This window comes from Betta splendens, chromosome 2 (genome assembly GCF_900634795.4).
Source record: "Betta splendens chromosome 2, fBetSpl5.4, whole genome shotgun sequence".
In the NCBI taxonomy this organism is placed as follows: Eukaryota; Metazoa; Chordata; class Actinopteri; order Anabantiformes; family Osphronemidae; genus Betta; species Betta splendens.
The window spans coordinates 6805717-6817800 of NC_040882.2; the positions used below are offsets into that span (position 1 = coordinate 6805717).

Here is a 12084-nt window from a genome sequence, read left to right on the forward strand (position 1 = left end):
TTTAGTGTAGGATCAAGGTGAATTTAAGTAATCAAAACAATGACTGATGCTTTAACAACAAAACATTTAGTTGTTTTTTCTTCTTTTACCTCCATCAGCTTCACGTGAACATCTGTAACAGTGTGTGTAAATACCTGATTCCATCTATCGCCTGCATCAGATCTCCACCATCCGTATGATCTCCTCCCTCTGTTAGGACGATTCTAAGGGCCCACGAACTTTGAGATCAGATCGTCTGTTAACGGTTAAAGCAGCAATGGCTTCACAGTCAATGAAGCATAAATCCAGTCAGTAGAAACGAAAAGAAACGTTTAGCAAAGCAGAAAGAGAGATGGAGGGCCGACAATTTTTCATCTGTCACATCCAGGACAAAGAGCAGCAGGTTTTCAGTCGTGTTCATTTGGTAGAGCATCGGACTCGGAAGGCAAAGTCTGTGGTTCGATCCCCCGCCTCAGCATCAGGTGCGAGACCCTTTGCACTAGAGCGCCCCCATGTGGCTGAAAGCAAATTTAAGGGAAAAGTAGGACTTCAGTCAGCCGGAGCAGCTTCCTTTTAGCTCATCTTAACGTCTTGGACTGAGGCATCAAGTCTGCTGACTCTGCACATTTCACTCCAGTCCACAGTGAAACAAACTGCTGAGTCGTGGCTTTAGAGACGACTTCCTGTTGGTCCATCACAGACAGAGTCCCTGTGTGGTGACCAACATCTTCTCTGCTTTGAAACATCAGCTGACACAGAAACATGAGAAGCTTTGGAGCAAACTAATGACAGAAGGACACAGACACAGATGTGATGACTGGACTTCAGCAGAGGTTCTGCTCTGGACCAGCACCACATGGTTACTACATGGACCAGAAGACGCATGTGCTGTACAGGACAGGTCAGATGCATCTCTGGAGGTCGTATCACATGGAAACAAGCTGTGATGCAGCCTTTGTGAGGGCCTCAGTTACAGCCCCCCCTCAGCAGGTACTGATAAGAGCACAGCTGAGCTGAAGTTAACACCAACAAAAGAGGGATTATTTAGAATGTCTGTAGATGTGACCTGCACTCCGTCTGGAGTGGAAATCAATCAAATACCTAAACTACACGAGATCTCTTCCTAATAATTTAACTGGGCATAAGTTTGAAAGCAAAAATTAATGTTAAGGTGTCTTGCTGTCAGATATTGCACAAGACAGTGCGTAGACAAGACACATGCACAGTAATTATTATCACTTTTCTCTAAGAGTAAGTTTTTGTTTTCCTATATTCTGGCCAGACAAACCTATAGTGTACACAATTATTTTGGGAAACATAGAGGATTTTAGTACTGAATTTGTTTAAACCCATCAGACCGCAAAGTCATGCAGCAGTTGTCATTTAGCTGGTTGTTTGAAAATCACTCTGTGGGATGTTTCGAGCAACTGATTATTCATTGCGAGCAGATAAGCATGAACATCAATTTGAGCGTGTATCAGCTGTAAGCATGTTTCTTCATTGTGTGTGTGTGTGTGTGTGTGTGTGTGTGTGTGTGTGTGTGTGTGTGTGTGTGTGTGTGTGTGTGTGTGTGTGTGTGTGTGTGTGTCAGAGAGAGTCGCTATCTCTTTTCTTCATGTTACTCTCATCTCCCTTTTTTTTCTTTTAGAGGTTTTGTTTCGATAGTTTTGCTTTTTCAAATGAAATGAAATGCACTAATAACCATATTTACTCATTCATTTTGTTAGGTTGCTGTCTGGTGGTGAAGACTCAGATTGCCCCGAACCCGTCTTTCAGAGTTCAGCGGTTTCCTGTCTTAGTTTTTTTTGTGATCCGGCCAGAAATTTCCCAAAATTCCTTTTTACCGGACATTATCAGATCTGGCAACATAGTCTCATTTCCTCAACGTTAGGCCCCTCTATGACCCGCGTCCCTCGTATGTTGAAAAAACTTCATTCTGCGAACATCACTCTTTATACTCAGTCTCTTACATGTGGACCACGCACAGATCAAAAAACCTGTCTGTATCCTCAGTACTGACGAAAATTCGCTTCCACCAGCGAACCCTTAGCAACCGACGTCTCACCACCCAGAGCAGACTTTTTATTTTAATCTAATCAATTTTCCCCGATCAAATGTAGAAAATAGATCATTTTTTGTTTTTCCCAACCAATTAAAAGGCTTCAGCCAAACTAAAAATAAAAGTTCCAATCTTTTGTTTTTTCCCAACTCAAATCAATCACCACAAAGAAATCTCTCTCACCGGCCGAGCCAAGTTAAGATTTAAGTTTGAATCTGAGTTCGTGAATCTTGTCAGAGGCGATCCAGACGGGTGAGCAGTCCTCCCAGCTCTGAATGTCTGTAGAGGTTTGGAGGCTGAGCGACCCTAGTCCTCAGGACTATCGTCCCTGGTCACACCGTCCAGACGACCTGCAGCGGATCCTGTTCATAGACGCCAAATTCTGAGGTGGGAGTCAGATAGGATGGAGCCAGAGTCTGGGTGTAAAAAAACAGACACAGACCATAAACTATTATTAAGCCAAACAGAACATGTTTAAACTTGAACAGGGCACAGGAGATTAGTTGTTTGTGTAAGAATGTTCAGTGTTGAACCTAACCAGCACATGACGACTGTGTTGGATAAGAAAAAGCACAAACGCACAATTTTTTCCTTTACATCCGTGAATGTAAATTAGTTTAACTTAATCTCTTCACCACTTGTTTAGTCACATTCCCAGAAGGACAGACTCCAACATGTGTAGATACACGTCTCTGACATGAGTCGCTTCCTCTCACACAACTTCAGGAACTTAAGAAGCACATGCACAAAGCCCCGCTGTGATGTCTGCACAGATGGTGAGTCCATCGTGGAATCTGGAATCCAGGATGAACTGGGAGTTTTAGGGCTTTTTTCTGGGAACAGATTGTGGTGCTGGGAAAATATGATTGTATAAATAAGGTGTGATAAAACCAACACATAAAAACCTACTGTAGCAGTCAGTCCCATGAGCAGCAAAAAATGAACCCAACTCACTGTTACTCACATTTAACTTCCTGCTGGTTTGTGTAAAGTTTGCCCGAACAACATTGTGCATTTTCATCACTTTCCTGTTGCACCTGTGTCTCAACGCAGATCTAATGATAAACCAAACCAAATACGGTTTGGACAAAAGAAAAACCAGAAAAGGCCAAATATCTCGTTTTTCCAGTGGCTGATCCCTCTCTACGTGTCCCCATGCTCATTTCTTTCACAATCTTGATCAACCAGTTCTGGAGTTGCTCATTCTCTGCAGACCAGCTTTGTTGCACTGGGTGGACATTAGGTCTCATCACAGGTTATTATTCAGTGAGGTGACCTTACACAATCTATACAGAAGCTACAGTTTTTTGGAATGATGAAATGTGAGATCAGACATTTCTAACATCTGGTGACTGTTGTGTAACAGCCCACAGGGAAAGGCAGGGCGCTATGTAACGCCCCTCTGCGTGTTTGTGGCCTTTAAAAAGAGACGCATCAGGTTGGGCCAGTCTGCAGCCGCCTCTCCTCTCTGAAGCAGCAGACACCTCTCAGGATCCGCTCAGCAGGTCAGAATTTAACTATATGTCCTACTATAAGATACAACATTTTAAAGCATAAAAGTTAAAATAATTGCTCAATTTCTTTAAATCCTTTTTGACGTATGAACCAAGTGTTGAACATTCTTTTTTGCTGATCTATTAATTATTACCAACACATTCTGTGTTTCTGAGGATGTTCTCTCTGCTACCATCAATTATAACTGTTAAAATAATGGCACCACCTGCAGCTGTTTGACCCAGGATGAAGAAGAAGCTGATTCTGGATGTGGACACAGGCGTGGACGATGCTCAGGGCATCATGGTGGCCCTCGCTGATCCCGGTGTGGAGGTGTTGGGCATCACCTGCAGCCACGGCAACACGCCCCTGGAGAACGTCCTCAAGAACACGCTGCGGGTCCTGAAAGCCTGCAACAGGCTGGATGTACGTGTTAAAACATGTAGAGGGGTTGGTTTGACTTTTATTGAAGGTGTTTGATGAAGCACAGACTGTCGTGCTCTACAGATCCCAGTGTACAGAGGCTGTAAACTGCCCATCCTGGCTGATAAACTGAACGCAGGCGATTACCATGGGAAGGACGGGCTGGGCGAAGTTCCAGATCCAGATGCTCCAGGGCTGGATCTGCTGCAGAAGAAGAAAGCTGCACAGGCCATGATCGACATTGTGAATGAGAATCCAGGCGAGGTAGGACAAACAGCAGTTTAATTGAGTCATAATTGTATCATTTTGTCAGTATTTTACCCCTGACTCTAAGTATGATGATAAATGGTACAAACCGTGCTGTTGCTGACTTCAGGTGACTCTGGTGGCCGTGGCTCCGCTCACTAACCTCGCCGTCGCAGTGCAGCTGGCGCCGAACTTCCCCTCCAAACTGAAGGCGCTGTACATCATGGGGGGAAACATTGAATGTGGGTCATCTGATCAAGCTTCATCATTTAAAGTCTCACATGGCTTTAACAATCCAACCCTGTGTGTGTGTGTGTGTGTGTGTGTGTGTGTGTGTGTGTGTGTGTGTGTGTGTGTGTGTGTGTGTGTGTGTGTGTGTGTGTGTGTGTGTGTGTGTGTGTGTGTGTGTGTGTGTGCAGCCAGGGGTAACACCACATCCTGCGGGGAGTTTAACTTCGTGGCCGACCCTGAGGCTGCCCACATCGTGTTGAACCGCTACACCTGCCCCACCTACATAGCCAGCTGGGAGTTCACCTGCAGGAACAGCTTGCCTTGGGTGAGACCCAATATGCAAATGACCACGGCTGGTGAAGCAACAGGTGAAGAATTTGTGCTGCTGTGATTTGGTGTCTGCTCAATTTCTTTTGTTCTCCCTCAGGATTTCTGTAATAAGCTTCTGGCCCAAAAGACTGAGAAGGCGGCCTTCATGAAAAGGATTTCAAAACTTTCTATGACGGCAAGTGCACATTTGTAAAAAAAAACAAAACAAAACAACCCAAGCTGCAGAATAACTGAGGATGCAGAGTCAAGCATGTACATGTACGCAGCACCAAGTGGTTTTACTGTTTAGTGATCTGTGTGGGAAAACCTCAAAGGTGCCAAAGTACAATTATGATAAACAAGCCCTGCATTCATGAACATTTTTGTTGACTATGTTTTCAGGGCCAAATCATTTCCTGCCACAACATGTTTGAATTCTGAATGGTGTGTTGTTTCTGCAGAAGGCACAGTCGCAGGAGTATCAAAAGGAGACCACCGAAGGAAACGGGTTCAATTCCTGCGACACCTACGCCGTAGCCGTGGCCATCAATGATTCGCTCATTACAAAAAGCGAACAGGTGCTCGTCTGATGCTTCTAACGTGTTTTAACACGGGATGTAAAAATACACCTGGTTTCTATGATTTTCCCACAAACCTCCTCCTTCAGGTTGCAGTGACCGTGGAGCTGCAGGGCAAATACACCAGAGGCATGATGGTGCTGGACTACATGGAGCTGCTGAAGAAGACGCACAAGGCCGTCATCATACACAAGATCGACCTGGAGAAGTTCAAGCAAATGCTGATCAATTCTCTCATGTAGACAGATATAAAACGATGTCTGACACTTCCACACATCAGAAAACAAGGATGTGATTATGTAACCTGCATGAAACTGGACAGTGAAATTAAACAAATTATACCTGGAGTTAGTGTCTTTATTCTGTCCTTTTTAGTAGAGGATTATAAAATTCTAATTTAGTATATTTAGCAGTGAATAAATATTCTGGAATTGAATGCAAAAACATTCATTTCTAACCTGCCACAACCACAATTTTTGCTCTTCACATGTTTTTCACTAAAAGCAGGAGCATTTGTCCGGTGGGCCTGAGTGAACCCACAGACCTGCTCATTTAATGTATCCGCCTTAAACAGCAGAGAGTTCTTGAAGTTCCCCAGTGGGCTGTAATGTTGTTTCCTCTCAGGCAGGAATAGCGGTAAAGACAGTGGCTGCAGTCCATTAGACACGCATTATAAAAACCTAGAGACAGTTGGAAGAGGATGTTGTAGATTTAGGTTTGGCCTTGATAAAATGTGGCCAAAACCTCAAAAAAAAGACTAAATGTTCACTTACAGCAAAAAGATTAAAAACGTCATTATTTTATTTAAACATTAGTGTCATTAATAACCCAAACTTAACTTAAAAAAGATTTCAGCTGATAAAACGTTTAGATGTTGATCCAGGTGAAAAATACTACATACACACATGCACAAACAAATAAGCTTTTATAAACGGAGGTTCTCTGAAGCGCAGAGCAATAGTGTCGAAGCTCTGGCGACATCTACTGGTTCACTTGTAAAATTACACTTCTTTTTAGGACAGTTTCATAAAAATGAGTTGATCAGTGAAAACACTAAGTTCTATTACTCTCCTCATCTTTACTCTCATCTTAGTATCTTATTTTTACTTCATGTGACTCTTGGTGGAAGAGATGATGACAGACAGACTGTAGTTGTGCTTCTGTGACTGAACGGTGTGAAAGTTAAGCAAAGGAATAAACTGGATCATTTGCGCTCAAAGTGTTTTTTATAAAAAAGAAGATCATCTGACTGTATTTGCACTCAGCACACCCACGCCTCTTCTTGCTCACTACTTGTCCAGCTTTGGACAAAACCCATTCACATAATACAGATGTTGCTGACGCATGTGGCTAGCGTTTAGAAAGCTTTTTCATTCAGAGAAGCCGAAAATGTAAAAAGCTGTAAAAACTAATCATTCCCTTAGTGGAAAGCGCTTTCTGTACCAGTGTGGTAGGAAAATGCAGGCCATTTATTCATTAAGTAACATAATATATTTTATTGCAGAAAGTGCCTAATAAAGATATGATGCAGAAACATCCCAAAGTGCAGAAAAATGTAAACAAATTCTTAATCAGAAAACATAAACAGAGGCAAATTAAGTTATTAAAAACTTTTATTGAAAGTGCTTTGGAATGTACACTTTATGAAAAAAAAAATCACATCCCATATTTCTTGACTTTCCTTCGATCCTCTTCAACAATCAGGCTTTGATTTGAGGTGTTTTTTTTTTAAGAAAACCCAAAGTAAATGTTTTGCTTTTCAGAAACCAAGAGCTGCACATATATTACAACCTTTCAGAGTCCTATTTACAAATCATACAAAAAAAGCCCCAATAAAAAACGGTCTCTCATTGGTCTTTCTGTTTCTGACACTACTCCAAACATGTCACATCAGGTCCAGAAAAATCAGTAGACGGTCAACCGGGTCAGTGTCAATCAGCCCAGCATCCCAGATTATTGAGTTAACTCAGAGTCACTCTCAACCCTATGTTGACATTCCGAAGCTGGAGATGCTGCCGTAGTTGTTAATGGTGATGTCTTGCGTCAGCCTGGAGGCAACTAGTGTCCAGTCTCACAAACAAACTGCTCCTACTGGACTCGATACTTGTAAAACGAGCAGAGACCCCGAGTAAAGTTCCAACCCAAAGTAACAGAGAGGATGTAGATGAGGCCAAGCAAAGCGAAGGGGTAGAGCAGCACCACTGTGTTTTTCAGGAATGGTAGAGCTGTAAAAAGAACCAGAGCCCAAGGTTAAAATACAAAAAAAAAAACTTTGGAAACAGTACAATTATTCCATATTTAGCAACATCCTGTTTTGCATCATACACCAGCATCATCTTTATATTTCATATAGTTTATTTCTTCTCTCTTATTTTCCCCGGAATACCCCCAACTATTTTGTATCCAAATCTAAAGCATAGAGACAACATCTACAACTACAAAAATAAAACATATAATTTTGTATATTTGTTATTGCACACTGTCTTTTCCAAGCCCTGCTGCTAGAACTAGAACTCACCGTTGTACCCTAAAAAGGTGATGTAGAGATAATAGCCGATGGCAATCAGCCACAACGTATTCCCAACAAAGCATCCCAGGAACCACTCTGAGTTTATGACAACAACATCTGAAACGTACAAAACAAACACACTGTAAGTGAGGACACAGAGGTGAAGAACTAATATTATTATCCTATTATTATTATTATGAGATGTTGTTTATGTCATATTCATTTCACAGATCTATTTGATAACAGCAGTTAGAGTACAGCTTGTATCCCATAACTTATTGGCTAAATTCAAGACAGATTGTAGTCATGCATCACTGTTGTTTGTTCTTATGTTCTTCTAGTTTATGAAATCTTGGCAATAAAATTTAATCAGAGCACAATAATAAATTTTGTTCAATTTCTCCTGCTGAAATAGTTTCAGGTCCAAAGCTTATTTTTTACTACAATGAAGGTTGAATTATTCTTACAAATATTAAATTTTGGCAATGAGAAAAATGCCAACACAGGGCGCTTTCCAAAAATTACAAACATTTTTTTCAGCGGACAAACTGCTTGTTCACAACCAAGTGTGCAAAAGAAAACTAGACTCTTCTTGTAGTTATATATTTCTTCTAATATAACTTAGATTAATACTTGGATTAATTTTGTTTCATAAATAAATGATAATTTAGTCATTTAAGTTATATAACCTTAGATACTCTAAGAAAACTGTCGGAGGCACGATCTACTCACGGTTGATGAAGAAAAGCTGCAGAAAATGCAGGATGACTAGAAGTGGGTAAAAAGCATTGAGGTGCACGTCAAACGCATAGCCCCATTCAACATCAAAATCTCTGCTGGGATGTTTTAGCAGGTATTTGTTGCTGATCACCCTGCAGGGGACAAAAGTAATAATTTTTATTTGGAACACATGGTCACAGAAGTACAGTAACTGGTAGAGTTAATTTTCAACACAAGAGAGAAAGAACAATACAAAATTCACTACTCCCAACAAAATCTTGCTTCTCACCACATGAGCGTTGATATGAGCAGACCGACTCCTATACAGTCAACAAAGACCACCCAGAGCAGAAGCTTCAGAGTGTCCAAAACGCCCATGTCCAACACCAGACCAAAGCCTACTGTAGACACTAGGGATAAAATTGAAAAGTGTTAAATTATCTTTGCAAACGAAAACCATCAACTCAACTTACAACATCAATTTACAACATTACATCTATTTTTTTTTGTATTTGCTACAGTTTAATAAAGTCATGAAAGATAATTAAAACAGAGGTACAGAAACCCAGAGACTAATACTATCCTTTAGACTCTTTAGAGAGACTGTCAGGTTGAGTTTAAGCATGAAGACTAATACCATACTCACCACACAGCCAGATGCTGAGCACAACCAGAAAAGCAGGATCATCCCTGGCCCACTGGTCTTTTGTCTGTTTTCTGTAGTGAAAGTTGCGGTAGACCCTCTGTGGTGACGTGAACAAGTAAAGCATTTGCCACAGGGCAAATTCAAAGTCCATCTGCCTGAAATGCAGCAGCCTTCGCAGGTATTTGTAGCGCTTGGCACCTGCCGTGTGGCGTGCGGCGTCTCTGGAACCGAGGGCACCGTTGCCATGTGATGAGGTGGTCGGCAACATGGTGCTGAAAAAGATGTTACACGAGGAATGAGGATGGCAAGGATATAAGGATAGGCAAGGAAAGGAGAGACAGGGAAACGCTCTATGCATCCTCATGGAATGTAGCACTCATTAAACCTGACCAGTGAGTGCAGTGTGACAAGTCCCTATGAAACAACGCAAAAGATATTTCAGGATAATGTATGGCAGCTGTGTGGTACAGCTTATGTATAAAAACTAAATAAATAAAGAATAAACGAAGGATCAAGCGTTATCGATAAGCTCAAACATAACGTTTATCAAAAGGCCAGCTCAGGCTTAAGATGAACACTATTTAGTTATAACATGTTTAAAACAAGTTACAAATAGTCTAATTTAGCTTTTACTTCTAACGATTATCATTATACCCGAAACATGTGTCCTGTAGTTACTGTACTGTTACAACTGACTCTAAACCATTAGAGTTAACACCACAAATTAGCGAAAATCTAAAAGCTAACCTAAAATAACGACAACACAGAAACACAGGACGCTAGCATGACCTACTCATATGCTACATACTGAACAAGCTAGAGAAAAAAATAATTCACAAACGTACATAAACTAAATCCACAGACTACATACTCGTCAATGTTATAGTCATCCCTGACCGACACTAAATTATTTATAAAACACCTAACTTCCCAGTTGTCCTCGCTAACAGACGCAGCTTGTTGCTAACTAGCTAACGTTAGTTTTATGAGATGACTGGTTAGTCTGCATAGTAACACAGCCCTGACTCTATTGAATACATAAAACGATTACTACTAAAAAGACTATTTACCTATTTTGCTGTACTCCTTCACAGGAGAAAGCACCAACTCTTGCTCGCCTTTGTAGCTGTTTATAGACTCCTTCCTGTACTGTCGCGAAAACGAACACGTAGCTACATCCGTGGAACCCCCGAGTAATGATGGGAAATGTAGTCTAGAGTGTGAAGACCGTATCTTTTTTTTAATTAATACAAAATAACGATCTACTGTGGCAAATTAATCATTAAGCAAAAACGTTTCTACTATAGTAAAAAAAACTTGAATTGTTAAATTCGAAACACTAGTATAAAAGAATAATTCACACCTCAATCCATGCAGGTGTCTAAAAAGCATGTATTATTTAATTTTAATAATACGTGAATGCACTTAATGCATTAATGCCGTAAATTATTTTAATACAGTTCGGCTCTTTCCTTGATGTGTTATATTGAAAGTTCAAATACTTGTTTTAATGTAAAAATCTCAATACAGAAAAAGAAAGCATATATTTGATTATAAAGTATAGTATATTAACAATTAAAAGTATAATCAAATTAAAACATAAAGTAAAATTAAAAGAAAATTTGGATAAAGTAAGTAAGGGTAGAGTCTATTATAACATACAAAAGAAAGGTAAGCGAATTAATAGCGTGCATTGGAAATAGAATAAAAATACATAAATATAATAGTCAAGATGAAAGTGAGAGGACATAAAAGGCTCCATAGACCATAAACCAATCCACACTCCAATTTAGAAGATGGCAGCATTGCACCTAGTTTGTTTTCCAACCGCCAGAAAAGCAGCAGAAGAAGAGTATATCCTCTCTGAAGTGAATTGGGTGGCTCGTGGAATTTCGCAAATAATAGAGAAGCACCAGAGTAACTTAGACGACTATAAACTGCAGTCTAAAATGTCTACGATTTAATAACACTGTGCCAAGCAAATGCAAATATAAGTTTAAAGGCATTTATTTTCTGTATTCATTTAGGTGCAACATCTTTTAAATAATTACTAGTGGAGGTATAAATACACATATAAATATGCAAATTGTAATAATTATTCACATCTAAACTGTAACTATTTTTCCCCCCAACGAGAGAGACGGCAGAATGGGATTGTGGGTAGTGTTGTTTTGACCGTTGCTAGTCGTACGGTGTCTAAAATGCTAATACAAGACAACGCGCCCCCTCTGGACTGCAAACAAACACAAACAACGTCTCCTATAAACTTCACCGGCATTGAAGAAATTTAACAACTTCTTAAATGTAAGTCGTCGCAATTGTTATTCGTATTGTTGTTGTAGCAGTTTTGTATTTACATGCCTTCATTTAGCTCCATACTGTGTTTTACTTGCCAATTCTGTTGCTATATGAGACCACTTACCTGTTAATTGCATGTCATAGTCATAAATTAGTTCCTAATTGAATATACTGAGTTTTACATGTTGTTGCCTTAATTAATTTAATGACACGTGTGGTATTAAAATCACTGGCCTTCTCGTGTAAATGGAAGCTACCGTGCACACTGGCTGCAGCAGTGACAGGTGTGATTAACGTAGTTGAGATGTGTTCACACACAGCCTGTAAAATAAATGGAACAAATTTCCCTCCTTTTTAATTAAGATGAAATCCAGTGTCATTTCTAACCTTGCCCCTGCTAATTATACACAAGTGATTTATTCTGCGTGCCACGTCTGGGGATTAACTTGCATCACTGACTCCTTGGTGGACAAGTGCACACAAATACGCACACTGCAGACCTACGTCTGTGCTATTGTATGCGTGCATGCATACAATACAACTGATGTGGCAGCATCATGCTGCATGGAGCTGTGCTGGGCCTGAGCTGGAA

General features: G+C 40.4%; 3 protein-coding genes and 1 long non-coding RNA gene across 14 annotated transcripts in view; 2 read left to right on the forward strand and 2 right to left on the reverse strand.

Annotated features, from left to right (window-relative positions):
• Positions 1–1085, reverse strand: part of LOC114867425 (NACHT, LRR and PYD domains-containing protein 12-like) — a 95834-nt gene extending 94749 nt beyond the window's left edge. For 2 of the 8 annotated variants that reach the window (XM_055504366.1, XM_055504361.1), the window contains exon 1: positions 135–726. In XM_055504366.1, the coding sequence (XP_055360341.1) occupies positions 135–144 (10 nt within the window). In that variant the 5' untranslated portion in view covers positions 145–726. Of the gene's footprint in view, positions 1–134 lie in introns of all 8 variants that reach the window. The other 6 variants (XM_055504373.1, XM_055504372.1, XM_055504371.1 and 3 more) reach the window with 6 other exon arrangements.
• A 2304-nt stretch (positions 1086–3389) lies between these two features.
• LOC114867352 (nucleoside hydrolase-like) lies at positions 3390–5666 on the forward strand. Its single transcript, XM_029169969.2, has 8 exons — positions 3390–3543; positions 3765–3958; positions 4040–4219; positions 4332–4443; positions 4621–4757; positions 4860–4937; positions 5203–5319; positions 5409–5666. The coding sequence occupies exons 2-8, from the start codon at positions 3779–3781 to the stop codon at positions 5559–5561; spliced, it is 957 nt and encodes a 318-aa protein (XP_029025802.1). The 5' UTR covers positions 3390–3543; positions 3765–3778; the 3' UTR covers positions 5562–5666.
• Positions 5667–6914: 1248 nt separating this feature from the next.
• Positions 6915–11739, reverse strand: LOC114867379 (protein unc-50 homolog). Of its 2 annotated transcripts, none has more exons than XM_029170020.3 (6): positions 11617–11739; positions 9195–9466; positions 8838–8958; positions 8561–8700; positions 7838–7945; positions 6915–7544 (listed from the first exon to the last, which is right to left on the reverse strand). In XM_029170020.3, the coding sequence occupies exons 2-6, from the start codon at positions 9460–9462 to the stop codon at positions 7408–7410; spliced, it is 774 nt and encodes a 257-aa protein (XP_029025853.1). In that variant the 5' UTR covers positions 9463–9466; positions 11617–11739; the 3' UTR covers positions 6915–7407. The 2 variants fall into 2 exon arrangements, with proteins under 2 accessions (XP_029025853.1, XP_029025845.1); XM_029170012.2 differs by lacking the exon at positions 11617–11739 and adding an exon at positions 10265–10424.
• The window catches only part of LOC121202723 (uncharacterized), an 83034-nt gene continuing 82293 nt past the window's right edge, over positions 11344–12084 (forward strand). For all 3 annotated transcript variants that reach the window (XR_008693220.1, XR_008693221.1, XR_008693222.1), the window contains exon 1: positions 11344–11498. This is a non-coding gene — a long non-coding RNA (uncharacterized LOC121202723). The remainder of the gene's footprint in view (positions 11499–12084) is intronic.

Bases quoted from the DNA above. Each gene is read 5' to 3' on its own strand.
- LOC114867352 (XM_029169969.2), top strand. From the start codon at position 3,779: ATGAAGAAGAAGCTGATTCTGGATGTGGACACAGGCGTGGACGATGCT. The intron at 4,220-4,331 runs GTAGGACAAACA...TGCTGACTTCAG, and splicing joins TGAATGAGAATCCAGGCGAG to GTGACTCTGGTGGCCGTGGC. The intron at 4,938-5,202 runs GCAAGTGCACAT...TTGTTTCTGCAG, and splicing joins TTTCAAAACTTTCTATGACG to AAGGCACAGTCGCAGGAGTA.
- LOC114867379 (XM_029170020.3), bottom strand. From the start codon at position 9,462: ATGTTGCCGACCACCTCATCACATGGCAACGGTGCCCTCGGTTCCAGA. The intron at 8,701-8,837 runs GTGAGAAGCAAG...TGTCCCCTGCAG, and splicing joins CTCATATCAACGCTCATGTG to GGTGATCAGCAACAAATACC. The intron at 7,545-7,837 runs GTGAGTTCTAGT...TTCTTTTTACAG, and splicing joins CACCTTTTTAGGGTACAACG to CTCTACCATTCCTGAAAAAC.